Genomic DNA, 17496 nt, shown 5'->3' with positions numbered 1-17496 from the left:
ACAATCCTTTCGATATGTACATTTCTGAGTTCTTGGCAGTGTATCAAATATAATACATAACAGTTTCATGTAAGGTTCTGTGTATTAAATGTTTTTAAATTCGAAGGCATTGTAAATATGAATGCACTAAGAGACAGTAAAGATATCAAAATGTAGATTATGAAAAAATATACACTAACATAAGAAATAAATGCAAAACTTCCAGTACGAACCGAAATCTATTGTTTCCGCAGCGCCATATTGATTATTACTAATTAATTTACAATGACACTCGTGTCAATTATTTTTTTCTATAAGTAAGGAGGGTAGCTCGACATATTGATGGCAGAATTATTGTGTTAGGTAATAAAGTGAACCTGCTAGATTTTTTTAAGTTCCATGTATCACGGGTGTTACGATGCCAAGATAAGGGTTAAAGTCAGGTCATTCAGTAACTGATCAAGGCGGTTTTGTACATTCTTCACGCGCGCCTCTGTTAAGATAATGTAGGTATCAGAATAATCCAAGTTTAAATAAATAATATTTATATTAATTCAAATTAATCAATTTAGAAAAATCTGATTAAGAGTATCGTAAATCAAAATCCATGTTACGCCAATGAGGGAGTTATAAAAATGAATCAAGAGAAAAATACTAAGTATTTCTGTAAACAGACGAACTTAAAATTGATTAAAATCCATGTTTTGAAAGTGTTGTAAGGAAGACAATATATTCATAACATGCGAGCTATCTAAGATCTCATTCCTAAAATAGTTGTGCCTATCCCAAAAGTCTGGTGGTTTATGGTGGTTTGATAGCGAGGTAATTAACATAACAATGGTTGAATGCGCGCACGCCGCATGCCTCGGAACAAAGCACACGCATTTAAAACGCCTCCGCATACAATTACGATTTAGGCTGTGTGAGATTGTATTGCAGACTCCACAACACTCGTACGTGATTTAAATAGCTTGCGAAATAAATAGTCAACTTCACATTTCATCTACGAGCTAGGATTCGTCCGTGTTATAGAGTTAGACCAAGAAAAGTCTGCAGATAGATATTTTGACAGCATACGCAGTGCAGGTGTTATTTTAAACGTCAAGCTTCTATGACATTATGACGTATAAATAACACTGGCACTGCGTGTGCTGTCAAAATATCTGCAGACTTTTGTTGCTCTATCACATTTTCAGGTGCACTGCATCCTATAACAACCCAACGGCCCCATTCGAACAATGCTTATAAGAAGTCATAGCGGTACGATACCGATCTTTCAGTGTCAAAAGTGGCGTTTTTTTTGGTTGAAGAAATGTCACTGATAGATCGTTATCGTACCGATGTGACTTCTCATAGGTTTTGTTCGAATCGAGCCTTAAGGGACATAAATTGACATAATATAACCATCTTTGTCTGATAGCATCTTTATTAAATAGTCGCTGTGGTTAATTATGCAAGCCAGAAGTTGAATTCCATTACCATTCCAAATGTCGAGGCAACCAGAAGGCGTCTAGGTTGGAAGTCTCGCTGTGCCTTGGCAATGACTCATCTAGCGATACCTTTTCCGATGCTGCGATGTCGTTAACCTCCGACAGACTTCGCGATAATCGCGATGATGGCGGAGCAGGTTTGTCAAATTGAGTGCATGGGGTTATAATACATCAGTGGTCTCCGCACTGATTTAAACTTTCACGATTTTTACACATTATGAAATAGTAATAAATAAATAAATTTAAATTACTAAAAGACATAAACAGGAATATAAAACTAAAACTAACTAATTATGAAATTGTATAACGGGACTTATTAGCGTATTTAAGTTTTAAGATTCATCTCCGGCGTTTCGAGGACCCCCATGGTCTCGGAAATTCGCGATTAAGTCCCGCTGTACAATTTAATAATCAGTGGTCTCTTTAAGTTTTTAGGAGCTTGGGAAAAGGTTGAGGGAGGCAACGGGTGACCCCCGCGCGGGCAGCTTTCTCGCACAGCGAATTGCCATCGCAATCCAGCGCGGGAACGCTGCCTGCGTGTTGGGCACCCTCCCGAGGGCACCAAATTTTGATAGGTATTTTTAATTTTTAGTTTAATTATTTTATTTGTTTGTTAAGTTTTATGCATACATACATAATTTAAGTTTTTTGTGTTATTTAAATTCTGTATGTATAATTACATACAATTTTTTACAGGATTTCTTGAAGTCTTTGGTCATATTTGGTAGGTAAAATTGATTATACATTTGTAACATTAATGATCAGTAGCTTTTTGGCTCTGCAATGAAGAAAAACACGACGAGGATACTTTTTTAAATCTGGAAATTCAGAGATGGCTGCATAAGCTACCGTGAGTATTTTTATTTTTTTCTACCATATTGTACAATAAGATGTCTGCCTAGTAATATATGAACATGGGTACCTATTTAATATATGTATGTAGGTGTAGGCTGATGAATGATGGATTAGTAAACTGAGTTACAGCTATACAATAAAATAGAAAACAAGAGAGGTATAATTAACTAACAGATATTTGGCTATCAATGTAGACAATCAATATTATTAATACCTAACACTACACCTCCGGGTATTTTGCGCAGACTATTCTTTCACAGACATTTTGTAACGGCGTACCTACTTATCCTCTAGCCGCCCAGAGACCTATAAAAAGGTCTCCCGTTCCATTCTAATTTGAACTTTGTGTTGACAAAATAAAATTTCATTTTGCTTGGCAAGGATTGACGTGTGGGCGGCTAGAGGTTATTACACAACGCCAGGTGTACGCTGCTAACGAGAGGAAGCCAGGATCCATTCATATGGAGTTGTTTTTTGTGCGATTGCTGCCGGATGTTTTGTTTGCATTCCAATAATTTAATGCATTTGTATGTTTTGCATTGATAACTTTAGGTTGATTACGCGTCGAGATTTAACACATCTATTTTGTTGATGATCAACTGATTGAGAGTCTCTGTATTCTCTGTTAACGCACATTTTAATTAAGTACCTTATAGGTTTTTTATCGAGTAATAAGGAGGTTCTCAAATTGGCGGAATCTTTTTTTATGTTGTATAAATTCACCGACTATTCGAAGACTTTATTTTTGTTTGAAAGCTCTATTTACTATTATTGTCTTCAAGTCAGGTTCTGATATCGAGATTCTGGAAAAATCAGAGGAATTTTCACATAGTACGTATACACTTTCATCATCGAAGGAACTTGCTAGATTTGCAGAAGTAACGCTGTATTCTAGCAAAATTAGGCAATGCCACACCTACACACACATTCTATAAAAACTGGTACTTTAAGAAACTAATTGAATGTCATATTGCCCGCATTCGTTAAGATATGAGTAAGTGTCGGGTTGAAATTTTAAATGCTGCAGGCGATAACGCAAGTTATAACATGCTTATAAATAAGGAATTTATTAAGGGGGCTATCGTTATAAAATTACTTTATTTTTTAATTATAAAATGGCGTGGAACGTAGGTACAGTCAGCAGTAGAAGTTGCTAAGCGGGCGAGGTGTTCACAATTACCTTGACGCGCTCTTATTCTCTTAACAATAAAGCCGCGTCAAGATCATTTTGAACACCTGACTCGCTTAGCATCTTCTGCTGCTGACTGTACATGTACCTATTGCTGCAATGATTTTGAAAATGGAATTATCAGCTATAGAAACTAAAGTATAAGTTAGCAATGAATTTTATTTTGAGATAGCGCTATTTGGTTTATGAGGGCAGTGCATATAATAAGTAATTACCAGTTATTAACAATAATAAAAGACTAATCTGATTTTTAGCAACAAAATATTTTTTATTACCTTTTCCAGAACATACGCAGGTGGGATTATAGTAAAGTACTAATCGTTTTTTTTATAAAATATGTTTCAGTTTAGTACAAGACGATTTTAAATATCAAGTGTCAAAGTTATAAAAGTGTAAAGGTCAAAATACTTTCTATTTCTAACTTGCAAAGTGATTATCGAATGGCCTTTTAAGATTGTGTCGGTACCAGCATTCGTTGCAATATAACATGTAGTAACATTTTATTCTACACTATAGTAGGTATAAAAAGTTAAGGTTGATAATTCTAGTATCTAGTTTAAGTAGTTAAAATTACCATTACTTACTTGAAAATTATTTCCAACATTAATAAGATGATGGTGGTTAGGTAATAAGATGTATTTAATTTTTCACCTTCTATTTAAAAAAGTTACTTAGCGTCTTCAATAGTTATATTATGAAAATTTGTATCAAGTTAGATTATTTTATTAGTTTAGTATATTTGTTAGATACCATCAGCTGTAAATGTGCATGGCGAATTTTTCAATAAATTCATTCTTAATTTCCCCATGCAATCTTGCAGCTCACTGTACAACTAGTTGAATGTAGTGTTCATCATCATCATCATCATCATCATCATCTCAGCCATAAGACGTCCACTGCTGAACATAGGCCTCCCCCTTTTTTGGGGGGTGAATGCCATAATCGCCACGCTTGGCAGGCGGGTTGGCGATCGCAGTCGAGTACACCGAATTTGAGGGACGCTGCTGCCCGTCCACCGGTGGTCTTGGACGTGGTTTAAGGACATACCCGGGTCCATGTATGAATGTAGTGTTGTACCTAGTTAAATTTCAAATATTTTGATTGTATATTTAATTATAGGACACTAAACTACTTCAGAACATATTCAAATTATCGTCGAAGACCAAAGCTGCTATTAAAATAATTGCACTGAATATGTATGTCGATAAATTATAGCAAGTCTCCTTCGACTCATAATTTCAGGGCATACGTGTGGAAGCGAGTAACTGTCGCTGTAACTAAGGATTTATTTCCATCTTAAATAATTGTATGTGAGAGTATTTAATCTACAACTAACAAGGCTTTTAACTGGCATCCTTGATCTGTTTCGTGATGTTGTCATTTAGTGTAAAACATGTCGATTATAATACAATGTATAACAAATTTAAGTTCCCATTAATATTTTTAAATATATTAGATTCGATTTTTTTTTATTCATTAGATTAGATTATTTATTCATTTTGTGATAATAAGCCCCTTTTGAAAATCATCTAACCTGAAAGTTAAATATTCGGTCAGGTTTAAGGTTGAATTCGAGCTGGTGGCCTACCGGTAAGAGCGTGCGACTTTCAATCCGGAGGTTGCTGGTTCTATCAAACCAATGAGTTTTTCTGAACTTATGTACGAAATATCATTCGGTATTTACCAGTCGCTTTTCGGTGAAGAAAAATATCGTGAGGAAACCCAACTAATCCCAATGAGGTCTACTTAACCCTCTGGGTTGGAAGTTCAGATGGCAGTGGCTTTCGTAAAACCAGTGCCTACGCCAATTCCTGGGATTAGTTGCCAATCGGTCCCTAGGCTCCCATGAGCCTTGGCAAAACGCCGGGACAACGCGAGGAAGATGATGATGTTTAAGGTTGCATTCGTATTATGACAGCATAGTTTCACCGCAGTCTGAATAAGACGGTACTATCATTGATCTGCCCACTTAAGTACATAATTATATGGCTTTTGTTTACTTCAGTTCATATTATTTAAAAGTTATGGAGTTAATTGGTCTATCAGTCGCTGTTAGGATAATGCGTTTGTAAGGCAACTGGTGGACAAATCGGAGCACAAATCTCCAATTTCGATGGCGCGTGGCAACCGTTGTGTTCCACTTGTGATTATTTTTAGGGTTCCGTGCCCAAAAGGACCCTATTAGGTACCTACTAAGACTCCACTGTCCGTCCGTCTGTCTATCACCAGGTTGTATCTCATAAACCGTGACTAGCTAGACAGTTGAAATTTTCACAGATGATGTAGGTATTTCTGTTGCCACGCTATAACAACAAATATGTACTAAAAATTAAAGTACTGAACTCGCACTCGCACTCGGACTCGCACTTGTCCGTTTTTTTATTTTATTTTAACGCCTTTCACCTTATAGTTCCGAGTCTACATTTAGGTACTGTGAAATTGCATTTAAATCTCATGACAATCGTTCATTAAGATTTTAAGTGAGCGATATCAATCTATTCTTGATTATGGAATATGACATACATAAGTAACTAGGCTGTTTTAAAGCGTAGGTCTACATTTCGACTCGACTTACTAAATTCTATTTTTATCTCGGATTATATTCTCATTGTAATTTGGTTAAATGGAGGGGGGGGAAGTAGATAAGTGCAGTCAGTAAGCTCTTTTGTTTCAGGAGATGCCGCTAGGCGTAATTGTTGCTTAAACTCTTCAGTAGGTACTTTAAAAATATAAATATTTATATCAGAGGTTTGTAGGCTGAACTTCTATTTGCATTTACTTAATTTACCAAAGATTCAGTAATAGCAAAAGTTTTTTTAATCCATATTTCCCTTTTTGAGGACTGGCCTTGCGTTTATTTCTTTTTCATTACGACAGCACGTTCACCGATTTATATGTACGAGCCCTACTGACAAATACATATTAATACCTAACTTAACTGGAGCAAAAACTGACACTAGAGTGGAATACACCGCATTGCGACAATGCCGGCCGTGTCACGGCCGCGCCCACCGGTGAATGTCCAGCGTGCGTGCGCGCAGCGTATACATAACCGCGAATAACCGCATTAACGTCAACCCGATCACTTTCTTATTTTTACTTAATTCCCAATTACTCTTGCGCAACTGGGGTTGCTGGCTTACGGGAACGTGAGTGTACTAGTTAATTATTACTAAATAAATCACGCTTTACCGTGCTCGTGTTTATTGTTTTTAAACTTATGGATGCGTGTTTTGTCTAAAATAAAGTAATTTAAAATTTCTTCAATTAACTTAAAAATGGACAATTTGCAGTTAAGTATATTACAGATCTGCCAACAGTGAGACTGCTTATATTTTGACAAATAGACCCTGGCCACGTAACATTTTACAGAACAACTTTTATGGTCGTTCTTGTCTACGTGACAGCGTGATAAAACGGTATCCGTCACTTTCAATCGGTAGGCCACATCATAAAAAAGTCAAACATGACCTAATTATGTTATGAAGTGATCAATTCTAAAATGGCATATCATTAAATGATAAAATTATTTGTTCTGGCCACTATGCATCATACTATCATCCTTTCCAGCGTAATAAAAGTTTGCCCTGTCTATAGTCTCAAAACATTTGCAATTTGATTTGCAGCTTGTAGAAATAATTTATGAATAAGACGAAGTAGCTCCATGTTTACTAAAGGCGATCTATCAAAGTTAAAGAGACAATACGTTTATAAATATTTGGCCATCACTCACGTTTACGATTGTATGAATAACAATTATTACAAATGCGTTTTGAGCTTATTGGCGTTTACGTAACGCATTCAGAGCTCGCAAAAAATCATCAATCACAAACGGAATCAGTCCAACCTACATACCTACACAGGTGCTTATGACGCTTTGTCGGCTACCAACTATTTCCTAGCGTGATGCAATTATATGATACACTTCTCTCGTCAGTCATTCATAAGAAAGAAAACGTGCTATAGCAACACCTTTTGCCCATTTATTTTGTAGGTGTAGGATATGATGGATGTAGGTGTGTTGATGTACGATGAAAATAGGGCAATGAGGGGAACTAAGCAAATACTTGGTGGGACAAAGCATAAAAAAATAGCTGCCGAAAATTTGGCAAAACCTTGACCCAGTCGGGGCCGTTAGTCAATATGACCTATTTGCCAAAATTTATATGAAAATTAGAAATTATTAAAATAGGCATAACATGATTTAAAATAAAACCACCGTTCATGTTGTATAACTCTGCCACACTATAAATAGTAGATATTTATTCTTATCCCAGTCAGGTTTGATAAAGACGCAATGTAGGTACTCATTTTTTAGTCTAATTTTGTATTGTGATTTAATTTGCATCCTCTAGAAGTAGGTTGATTTGGTTCATAAAACATAACAAGTAGACACTAGATATACCTACACCGGATCTATTGCCTAGCCGGAAGTCAGATTGGTGCTAATTACATTTCACAAACTGCTTTGTCCGATCAACTCTGACCCATTGATTAGTGTTGGTCCATACATAAATACTTAATGGCTATGTGAGCTGTAGACCTCGTGTTAAGCTTAGAAAATAGAAAAAGGTGAAATTACTTAGTTGGTTGAGTCGTTATCACAGTGAACTCACTGGTCTTTGGCCATGTACGCATTGGCGCTTAAGCCCTATATACAAATTAAATATTTTAAAAAAATAATAAAAATTGGAACAAAAAGAATCCTATCAAATCACAATCATAGAATCTGGTGACGAAATTTCACGAAAATCGGTTGAGAATTGCGACTCGTAGAGGAGACCATATCGACATACGAAAGCAAAATGCCAGGATTAAATCGAAGACCTTCGCTGACGCTACGGTCAATTAAGGATTTCCTTCATATTGCTGTGCGAAATCTACTGTAATATTTAAGATATCTGTATGTAAGTAGGTAACCTAATCGCTTACATGTACAAACGTATACTTATATAATTTAAGAAACCCAAAACACATCATAGATCTTGTTAGCTAGTTAATCCGACTGTATTGTAATAACAAATACCTAATTAAATTTTAAGTAGTTAAAATCTATCATTAAAGTAGGCGGATAATAAATGTACCCACCTCACTGCTTTAGTAACCTAGTTGCATTTCCTTTGTCTACATTAAAACAAAAAAGACCCTTTAAAGTAAACAAGTTATAAATAACCCAACGTCCTTGTGACGTAACGTTCCCACTCGTGCGCCGGCGCTGGCACTTTCGCTATCATTGAAGATTGCTTGCGCAAGAGCATAACTGATACAGTTCGCCGAAAACCATTAGTAACACATTCACAAAATTCTCTAGAAACGCCCCGTGAATACCTATATTTTGACAATGGTGTCTTTTTTATGCTTCGCGTGTAATAATTAAATAGCAGAAAATCCTTAATTACGATTCTCGTCTACGCGTTGAAACTAAGACCGCAATCAATAAAAATAAAACAAAAAAGTTGTTTACTATTTTTTTCTAATCATGTCAATTATTTTTGGCTGTAAGGGTGCAGGGGGGTAAAAATAAAACCCATTGTATAGTTTTCGTTTTATTATGCTATTTACATCGACATTAGTGTTTATTACTTCGTACCTACTTATGAATTATAAAATAGCATCGTATGTTTCGTATCGTGCCTTCTTCACACAAAAATATGTATAGACTTTCGGAGTTATATGACATTTAAACAAACATCACAATAAATATAAGGTATGTTTAAATACTAAGGTTTAATACTTTGGTATGTTGTATTTCGTCCAAATGCAATTATAAATTTTGTAAAACTAAACAGAAATTGCTTTAAACTACAATTTCAATTCACCTTTTCAATTTTAAATGTATGTGTATTTTTTATTTTATTTTTTATGGCAGCAACATCCATTCATCAAATTAGTAAATTAACTGCCTAAACACAAAAAATATTCATCTTTTATTATATTACTTAGATCGCATAATTTCTAATCTAAAGTCACAGCTAGCAAACAGAGAACTAATAAAAAAATCCTTCGTTACCTTAATTGCATTTCTGTCTGTATAATATAAGATCTGTTATCTTAGAATTTATCTCAAGTACTTTTATTACCTAGTTTGTAATTAGTAATAAAATTAAATATCAAGAATATCTAATAAGTTAATGACCGGCTTTCTCTTTTTAATTATTTTTCGGACGATTTTTTTCTCTCCCCTGTTCGGCTGGCGGTGTCGATCGTCATCATCATCATCGTCGTTGGAGTATTGCGGACGCTCGTAATCATCATCTTCGTGTCTGTAGTCATCAGAGATCCTCGGAGGGTTCTTAAACTTCTTTTTCGGTACAAGTATGTAATCGTTTATGTCATCGCTAGGATAGCTATACTCTGGGATTTTCGGTGGCCTGTTTTTCTTCTTCGGTCGCGGAGGCATATCATCCGCATAATACTTTTCAGGTATCGGTAATTCAGGTATAGGATAGTGTTCATTTTCATAACTTGGACGACCCTTGTATTTATTTGCTAACAACCTCAAATCTGCTTCTGATAACGTAGGAAACTTGTATCCATTAAAACCAAACGGGCTGGCCAGTTTCTCTGCCTCAAAGTTGGATGGAGAATTCTGCGAATCTTCATCGTACGATGCTGGTTGGAATAGTTTATTAGCTGGATACCTTTTACTTATATCAAACTCTACTAAATTACCATAGAAATTACTAGTTTCTTTGTTATGTTTGTTTTTGCAATTTGGATCATAATTAATGCCTTGATGACTATGTGGCTCGTTTCCCGCTTCATCAAGCGGATGTTTTATTGTAATGCTATGGGTAAAGTCACTTGCTTCTAAATCATTCGGAAACTTTGGTCGTTTTTTTAGGGAATAATCTTTAAATAGTGATTCGAATGGGTGTTTTGCTCTTTTCCTATCAGTTGGCAGGTAAGAATCTCTTTCGTCTTCTGAATCTTCAGAAAAGTCGTAAAACTTCCCAAAATCTCTTTGAGATTTTTCTTCAAACAAACTGCGACCCTTTTTCGCAACTGGCTCCCCATCATTTTTTACTACGGCTGTGAATCCGGTATCAGGACCGGCTGAGTACTCGACGGATCTCATAGAACCATCAGGTTCAACAACACTGTAATGACCTGTAAAGAAAAGGCTCATGACTATTGCAATTAAGTGACTATTAAAAATAAACGTACCGTTTCATGTATCACCTTTAACAGTGTCACCTTCTTTGGACTCCCATACCGATTTGACGTCACCTGTGCTCGCATCGGAGACTCCGTAGCTGTAGGAATAACTAGGATTTCCCTGAAAGCAAAGTGTTTTTACCAAACCGTTAATTAAATTATTAAATACAAAGAACGAAGCAAAGAATGTGTGAATTGATAGCTTGCGTGAGCAAGAGCCGTCTTTTACTCATTATGACAATTCATCGCATGCTCGGCGATTACAGTTTAGTATGCTGAATAATAAATGATCGGTTTAATGATTTCCATAAGAGTGGAATGTGAGCGGTATAATGAAGGTAATTGATTGTGGGCGGGAATCATTGCGTAGCTATCAACCATACGTCAAATCAGTATGTTATGTATTTATATTTGTTTTTAAGTACTTAATTACAATCTTAAAATTATATGGCACTGTACTGCCTCTCCTGTAATATTAATTTCTGAAATAAATATAATTTGATTTATTTGAATATTTTATTGAATTATTGTAAGTAATAACAATTAAATTTATACATAAAAATGTAACGCTTCAGACATCAAGAAGTAAAATCAAAAACACACACTAAAGATGGTTGTTATGTGTATGTATAGTCATCCATATGAAATTTCTAATTAAGTGTTCGTATAAATTAATAAAAATGCGCATTAATTCACAGCTTTGAGGTTTTTTTTTGACAAACTTTTTGCTGTGTTTTCACCGCTTATTACAGCTAAATTTTAACTCTAGGTAGGTAAAAAAAAATCTTGGTAGTCAAGATATTTGAATATAAACTCTCTTTATTGATTTATGAATTTAGTTTCGCTAATTAAGTCATCAACCAAATTTTATTGCATTCTTATGACATACTTTAAAACACTGTTAATTTTTAGATACATAAATTAGTCTATTATGCAAATGAATTAACTAACAATAGTGCAAACTAAACACCGACTACTACAATCTCTGTTTGTAAACAGACTTTAAATGTCACTTGATCATCTTCGCCAAGTTCAAGATGAGCCGGCAGCACGTGCGCCGCGTTACTCAATGTCAATGACGGATCGCTTTCGTTTATTTTACTTTCGTTTTCTTCTGTTTGCACTGTTTTGTAATCTTTACATAATAGGTAGGTAAGCTTAATACGATGTATAGCGTATCGAAAATAAATGAAGGCTTATTTCGACAGGTATGTTATACGTAATTTCTTTTGTTTATTATTGAATGAAAACTTCCGAGTTTAAGATGTTTAAAAAGAGAGCGGATTACGCACGTGTTACAGAATCATCTTTTATTTTTACAAACACATTAAACTCATTAAAAGTGTTCCGCGATATTTTAAACCTCAATTTCGAACTCCAGTTGAATTTTGACACAGTGACCAACTAAACATAGTTCACACTACAATTTAAGGGTCAAATTAGCTTAGCACTATTGTTACCTTTAAAGAAATTAAAAGTGACCGAAACTGGTTGCCGGAGCACTTTTACTGCGGCTGAACGAGTCGAGTGGGAGAAAAGTGGGTGAGCTACATTGGCGGCAATATCGATCGGTGTCGTTGCGACAACCAATGGCCATTTTCCATAACTATTTGTGCATATGCTGCAGTAATTATGAAATTCGCAAAACATATAAATTTCTAAGGGCCACTTGAACCATCCCACTAACCCGGGGTTAATCGGTTAAACCTTTAACCCAGTGTCAAATTGTACTGGTAACCATAGTAACTCCAGGTTTAACCGGTTAACCCCGGGTTCGTGATTGATGCAAGTGGCCCTAAACGATTAAAAATAAAATTGGAGATTATTTTATTGTAAAAAGTATCATACCTACTTAAATACATATAAATTCCTAATTCAATCTTGACTTTACCATAAAATTTTGCATAGTTTTTTCACGTCTTGATTAATGGATAAACATAACGTTATCTCAATCAAAAGTTGGACAAAACATGACTTTTTACTAAACATTAAGTTCTCTTAAAAGACGATGAATTAAGTAAGACTCAAAAAAGGCACAAAGATTTAATATGTTGAACTATTTTCATAAAATAAACCTGACGTATTAAAATATGTTGATAGGTAAATATCCTATCTACTCATATACGGTCCTACTAATTAAAATATAGTGTTTGTGTTTTGTCTCAAAAATCAGACATTTCCAAAAAACTCCTATGAGAAGCACTGACGGTAACATTAATACAAGTATTACACGAATACGACGCTTATGGGTTTCGCCACAGCAGACTGCAGCTACACCGGTATGTTAATGCTCTTGTATTTGAACTCTTAATACTTTGTGAGGCTATTACAGTTAAAGATGACGCATACAATAATCACATTACGAATTATGTATTTTATTACCACGTATTTTTATGTCAGGCCTTGGACAGTTATTTTTATTTCGAAATGTACATTTTAATTATTTAAGCAAGACCGGGTACCAAGTGTGTTACATTTTATATTTTCACCATACTAATGAATATCGGATTAGAATACATTGCTGTACGGATATGATGGTCGTTCTTGTCCATGTGACAGCGTGGTAATATAAAAATTATTCTGAACTAATAAGTTTTTGCTTATTGCTTTACTTGCGGTTTGCCAATATATTACCTAGCAAATAACACTGTTAATCCAAAAAATGCAAATTAAATATAAAAAAGCACAAAGAAGAAATTTTATTGTTAATTTATCCGACGACGACCTGACCGGGAGAGGACCTTAAAAAAATTAATATTTTATCAAGGTCAGCATTAGAGAAAATAATATCAGAGTAAGTATAACTCATACCTACTTGAATAATTGCATACCTATGTATGTAATTTTCACTGAGCAAGCTAAAATTGACATTTCACGTAGATATTCTGAATACCTACAGATCGAAAGTATTTTTAAATAGACCATTTTTCAGAAGTATTTTATAAAAATAAAAATGCTTTTTGCTGTGCAACACCTATTGCTTGAACTTATATTATTCAAAAATAGAACGAGTATATTCTAATTTGACTATTTTTAAAGTACCTAGGTACTAAGTTTAAATATGGCGCGTCGAAACGTAACATGCGTTAAAGTTGCTTTATTTTCATAGTGCTATTTGCTTCGCATCTTTACAAAAAAAAATCTAGTTCGCAAAATATTTTTAAATAACCAGATAGGTCTTTTTATAATCTGAAATAAGATGACTGTAGTTAAAGTCAGACAATATGAATATTTTTATAAAATATTGTAATATGTTTTATAAGTAAAAGTGATGTTCAATATTAAAACATAGTAATCACAAGTATTCACAGAAACTTAATTGGTAAAAAAATATTTTTACAAACTATTTTATTTATTATTTTGTAATAAAATATTTTAGGATACTGCCCCACGATTACACACGAAGACGCAACTAAGTTGGTACCTAAGCCATATATTATGAGTTCACAAAAACCAAATCGACGAAATCCAATTAAAGCAAAGAAAAATGCTTCCTGAATCAATTACACTAATCGATGTTAATTCGTAATTTACATATTTGCCGGAACGGAAACAATAAAAAGCTAAAACCGATTTGATTAAGTAGACAGAAAGGAAGCGACTTGGTACAAAACACTAGGTATGCTCTTCCTGTGACTATTTGTCATGTCAGTGGTGTCAGTGTCTCTAGATTACCCCATAAATTATAGTCCGACTAGAAATTGTATAAAATTATAGAGGGTGCCACTTCCTACGTCACTGTTAAATTTTTGACGTTAAATTCGCGATTTTGACGTTGGTCCCATAGTAAAAGTTGTTCAGTATAATCCCAAAATCTCCTTGGCAACGTGAATGCAATTATTTTTAGCCACCCTGTATTTTAGTGCATAAAATTTACAAATAAGGACAATAATGTCACGCGCTATCGCGGGAACTCACTTTTTGTAACATGGGTATAAAAAACACTGCTATGTAAGTAGCTAGATTAGGCATATGGACATAAATTCTAAGTACCTAATTACTCTGAGACGTGGTCTTTGCAGGCGTTGTGGCCAGCGTCAAATTGTAACACTTGTTATCATTGGCGGCATAATATATGGTCATTTCAACATTCGTATTAGGTTAATTATAAATTAATCCGTAACTTATCAGTATCACGAAGAAATGAATTAAATATATAACATTAAAAGACACGAATATTATAATAGGAATTAAATCAACTTTTCATAAAAAGTGCATATTTTGGAATCGGATATATTATAACGTAAAGATTTAGAAATGGCTTCAAAACCTATCAAAATCCGAATAATATATCCTATTTAATTTAAACGTAGTACCTGCTATAACTGAAACTCTTTGCAAGATAAAAGTAAATAAGTTTGTGATATTTTTATCTTTATTTGACATTTTAATGACAATTGCAAATTATTGACCTACGTTGACATCGACTTTAATGTTAACTTGGTTTATATTCAATTGTTTGACATGTTTTTCTTTGCACTTAAATTTATAATGTAATTTTTGATGATCATGATGAGAAGATAAACATAATTTTGACGAATGTAGCAAAATAGTGAAATTTTCATCTAGAAATAAAGAAATGTAAAATCTAAATCTAATCTAAGGATAATTAAGCAACAATAAAGTGTGGCATTATAATTACTCACTTGATTTGTATCGTGTTCTTTCGCTTCCTCTTCCGCGATAACACTCTCTTCTTGGCGTGTTAAAACTAATAGGTGCGCCAAGAGAGCCTAAAAAGATTTAAACATATTTTTTTAATAATATTATAGGTATGAATAATATCACTTAATCTAATTAATACTACCTACCAGCAATGCAAGCACTCTCGCCATTGTTGACATTCGGTATCCAGGTAACTTGTCACCACCACAAAAACAAAATCACCAATTTTTTTTATTTGTTTTGTTGAAATTTACATTTTATGACGTAATTTTGTTAACGTGTCCATATCCAAGGTTGCGAACGCGAAGACGCCCCACATTGACCATCCTTACCTATATATAAACGCATCCATTCGCACCTCCAAGCGTGCACATACACTCACACACGTAAAACTGCAGTCACCGCTGATGCACTGACAAGACAATAAATTGTGAAATAATTTATATAATATCTGCAACATAAATTCATTTCAGGTATAAAAACAGGGAGAAAATATTGTAGTAGAATAAAAAATAAATTCGTCGCACGTTTACGTGTCTAAAATTTTATTAAAATCTGAATAAATCAAAATTTAAATAATTTTATACATTTTAGGCTACTAACTACTCTATGGGAGCAAATATTGTCTGGTTTAAAATATCAAATACTTAGCGAATTAGTATTCATTTCTTACTACGGTAATTCACGTAACAAAATTACTCTGGCAATTACCTACTATTCAAATGATGTACGTGATTCAGAAAAATGTTTACGCACAGTTACTGCTAATGAAACTCGGCATGCAAATCAATGAAAGTGAAGCCGATTCGAAGATGTGACAGTGCGTGTGATGTGTTTTAGACAAACGAGCCGCCATCATTTAACTAGAATCCGTCTCAGCCGTAAAAACTTGCACATTCATCTCGAGAGCCTGTTATGTTTTTAGTGTCGAATACTAATTATTCTAATGAATATTTAACAATCAATGAAAATTGATACTTACATTCATCCTCGTACTCTTCTTTTTTCATAAATAAAAGCAAATTATTATGCACGTTTAGTATACATGACGACTTGTCCGCTATATCTGTCAGGCAGATGTGTTTAACGAAAAAAAAAAATATAGTGGGAATTAGACTATATCCCTAGCTTATATGTAGGTACTTAAATAAGTTTTTGGCAAAAATTTCATTTTTGGTACAAGCTTTTATCGCTGACTGTACTTTTCTTACGACAGACAACTAATACTCATCGAGACAATTCTAAAAACCCCTAACACAATTAGTTTGCGTTATTTCATCACAGAGTTCCTATGGCCACCTCCTGTCTCCATCATCAGACCAGCTCGATGGTACCATAATATTGCATTGTCATCTGAATTATACATGCATGCAAAATTTCAGCTCAATCGGAAACCGGGAAGTGGATCTAACTTGCAAGATTTGATTACAGACATCGGTCAGGTGAAACTAAAAATAAAAGCTTGTAAAAATAATAGTTTGACCTATCTATCAAATGAGCAGCCGATCTTTCTTAATTGCATATCCCTGAATGGTAGATAAAGGACTGTCATTCTAATAGGTACTATTAAGTTTCAATTCATGTCGTGCAGGAATTGAAATAATTTTATAAGTGCATCAGCAATAAGTAATTGTCATTGTAACCTAAGATAATGGTCTAATTTAGAGTAGCCGACGTTTTAGGTATTGCAGCTCCTTTTAGACTCCAAATACAAGTTTTGGATTTGTATTTGAGCATATTTGGCTTAATCAAAGAATGGATGTAAGTACTTATTGTCAGAGTATTCAAATACCAAAGGTGTGTATAAGCGTTTAGGTTAAGTATTGTTTTTTCTCCCTCCCTGTAATTTTTGAACTGTGGGTCCTAAAAATTACTTCGTGCTAATCTAGTTTGAACGTGAAAGATGGAGCCATTTTGAATTTTGGCAAAACAATCATTTATGAAGTAAAGTATGGAAGCTGTCTTCTTAGCTAGCTTTTTAGTAAGAAAAAGATAGAACCCTACATGATTAGTGTTGCAAAACGCACTGAGTCTGTTTTTACCTTCAAATTAATTACATGTGTTATTATAAGTTACATATATTAACAATAAACTATAAATAAAATACTTAAAGTCGGCTAGCGCCCGCTCTCTATTTACGTTCTTACATGAAATAATTAG

The 17496-nt window shown here is 34.2% G+C and overlaps 1 protein-coding gene across 1 annotated transcript; it reads right to left on the bottom strand.

Moving 5' to 3' along the window:
* Positions 1 to 9054: 9054 nt before the first annotated feature.
* Positions 9055 to 15713, bottom strand: LOC134665927 (uncharacterized). The gene is made up of 4 exons (XM_063522983.1): positions 15483 to 15713; positions 15318 to 15404; positions 10696 to 10792; positions 9055 to 10623 (listed from the first exon to the last, which is right to left on the bottom strand). The coding sequence occupies exons 1-4, from the start codon at positions 15513 to 15515 to the stop codon at positions 9617 to 9619; spliced, it is 1224 nt and encodes a 407-aa protein (XP_063379053.1). The 5' UTR covers positions 15516 to 15713; the 3' UTR covers positions 9055 to 9616.
* Positions 15714 to 17496: the final 1783 nt, after the last annotated feature.

Source organism: Cydia fagiglandana, chromosome 7, assembly GCF_963556715.1.
Source record: "Cydia fagiglandana chromosome 7, ilCydFagi1.1, whole genome shotgun sequence".
Taxonomy (NCBI): domain Eukaryota; kingdom Metazoa; phylum Arthropoda; class Insecta; order Lepidoptera; family Tortricidae; genus Cydia; species Cydia fagiglandana.
Note: the sequence above shows the minus strand (reverse complement) of the source record. Positions and strands in the feature narration are given on the sequence as shown.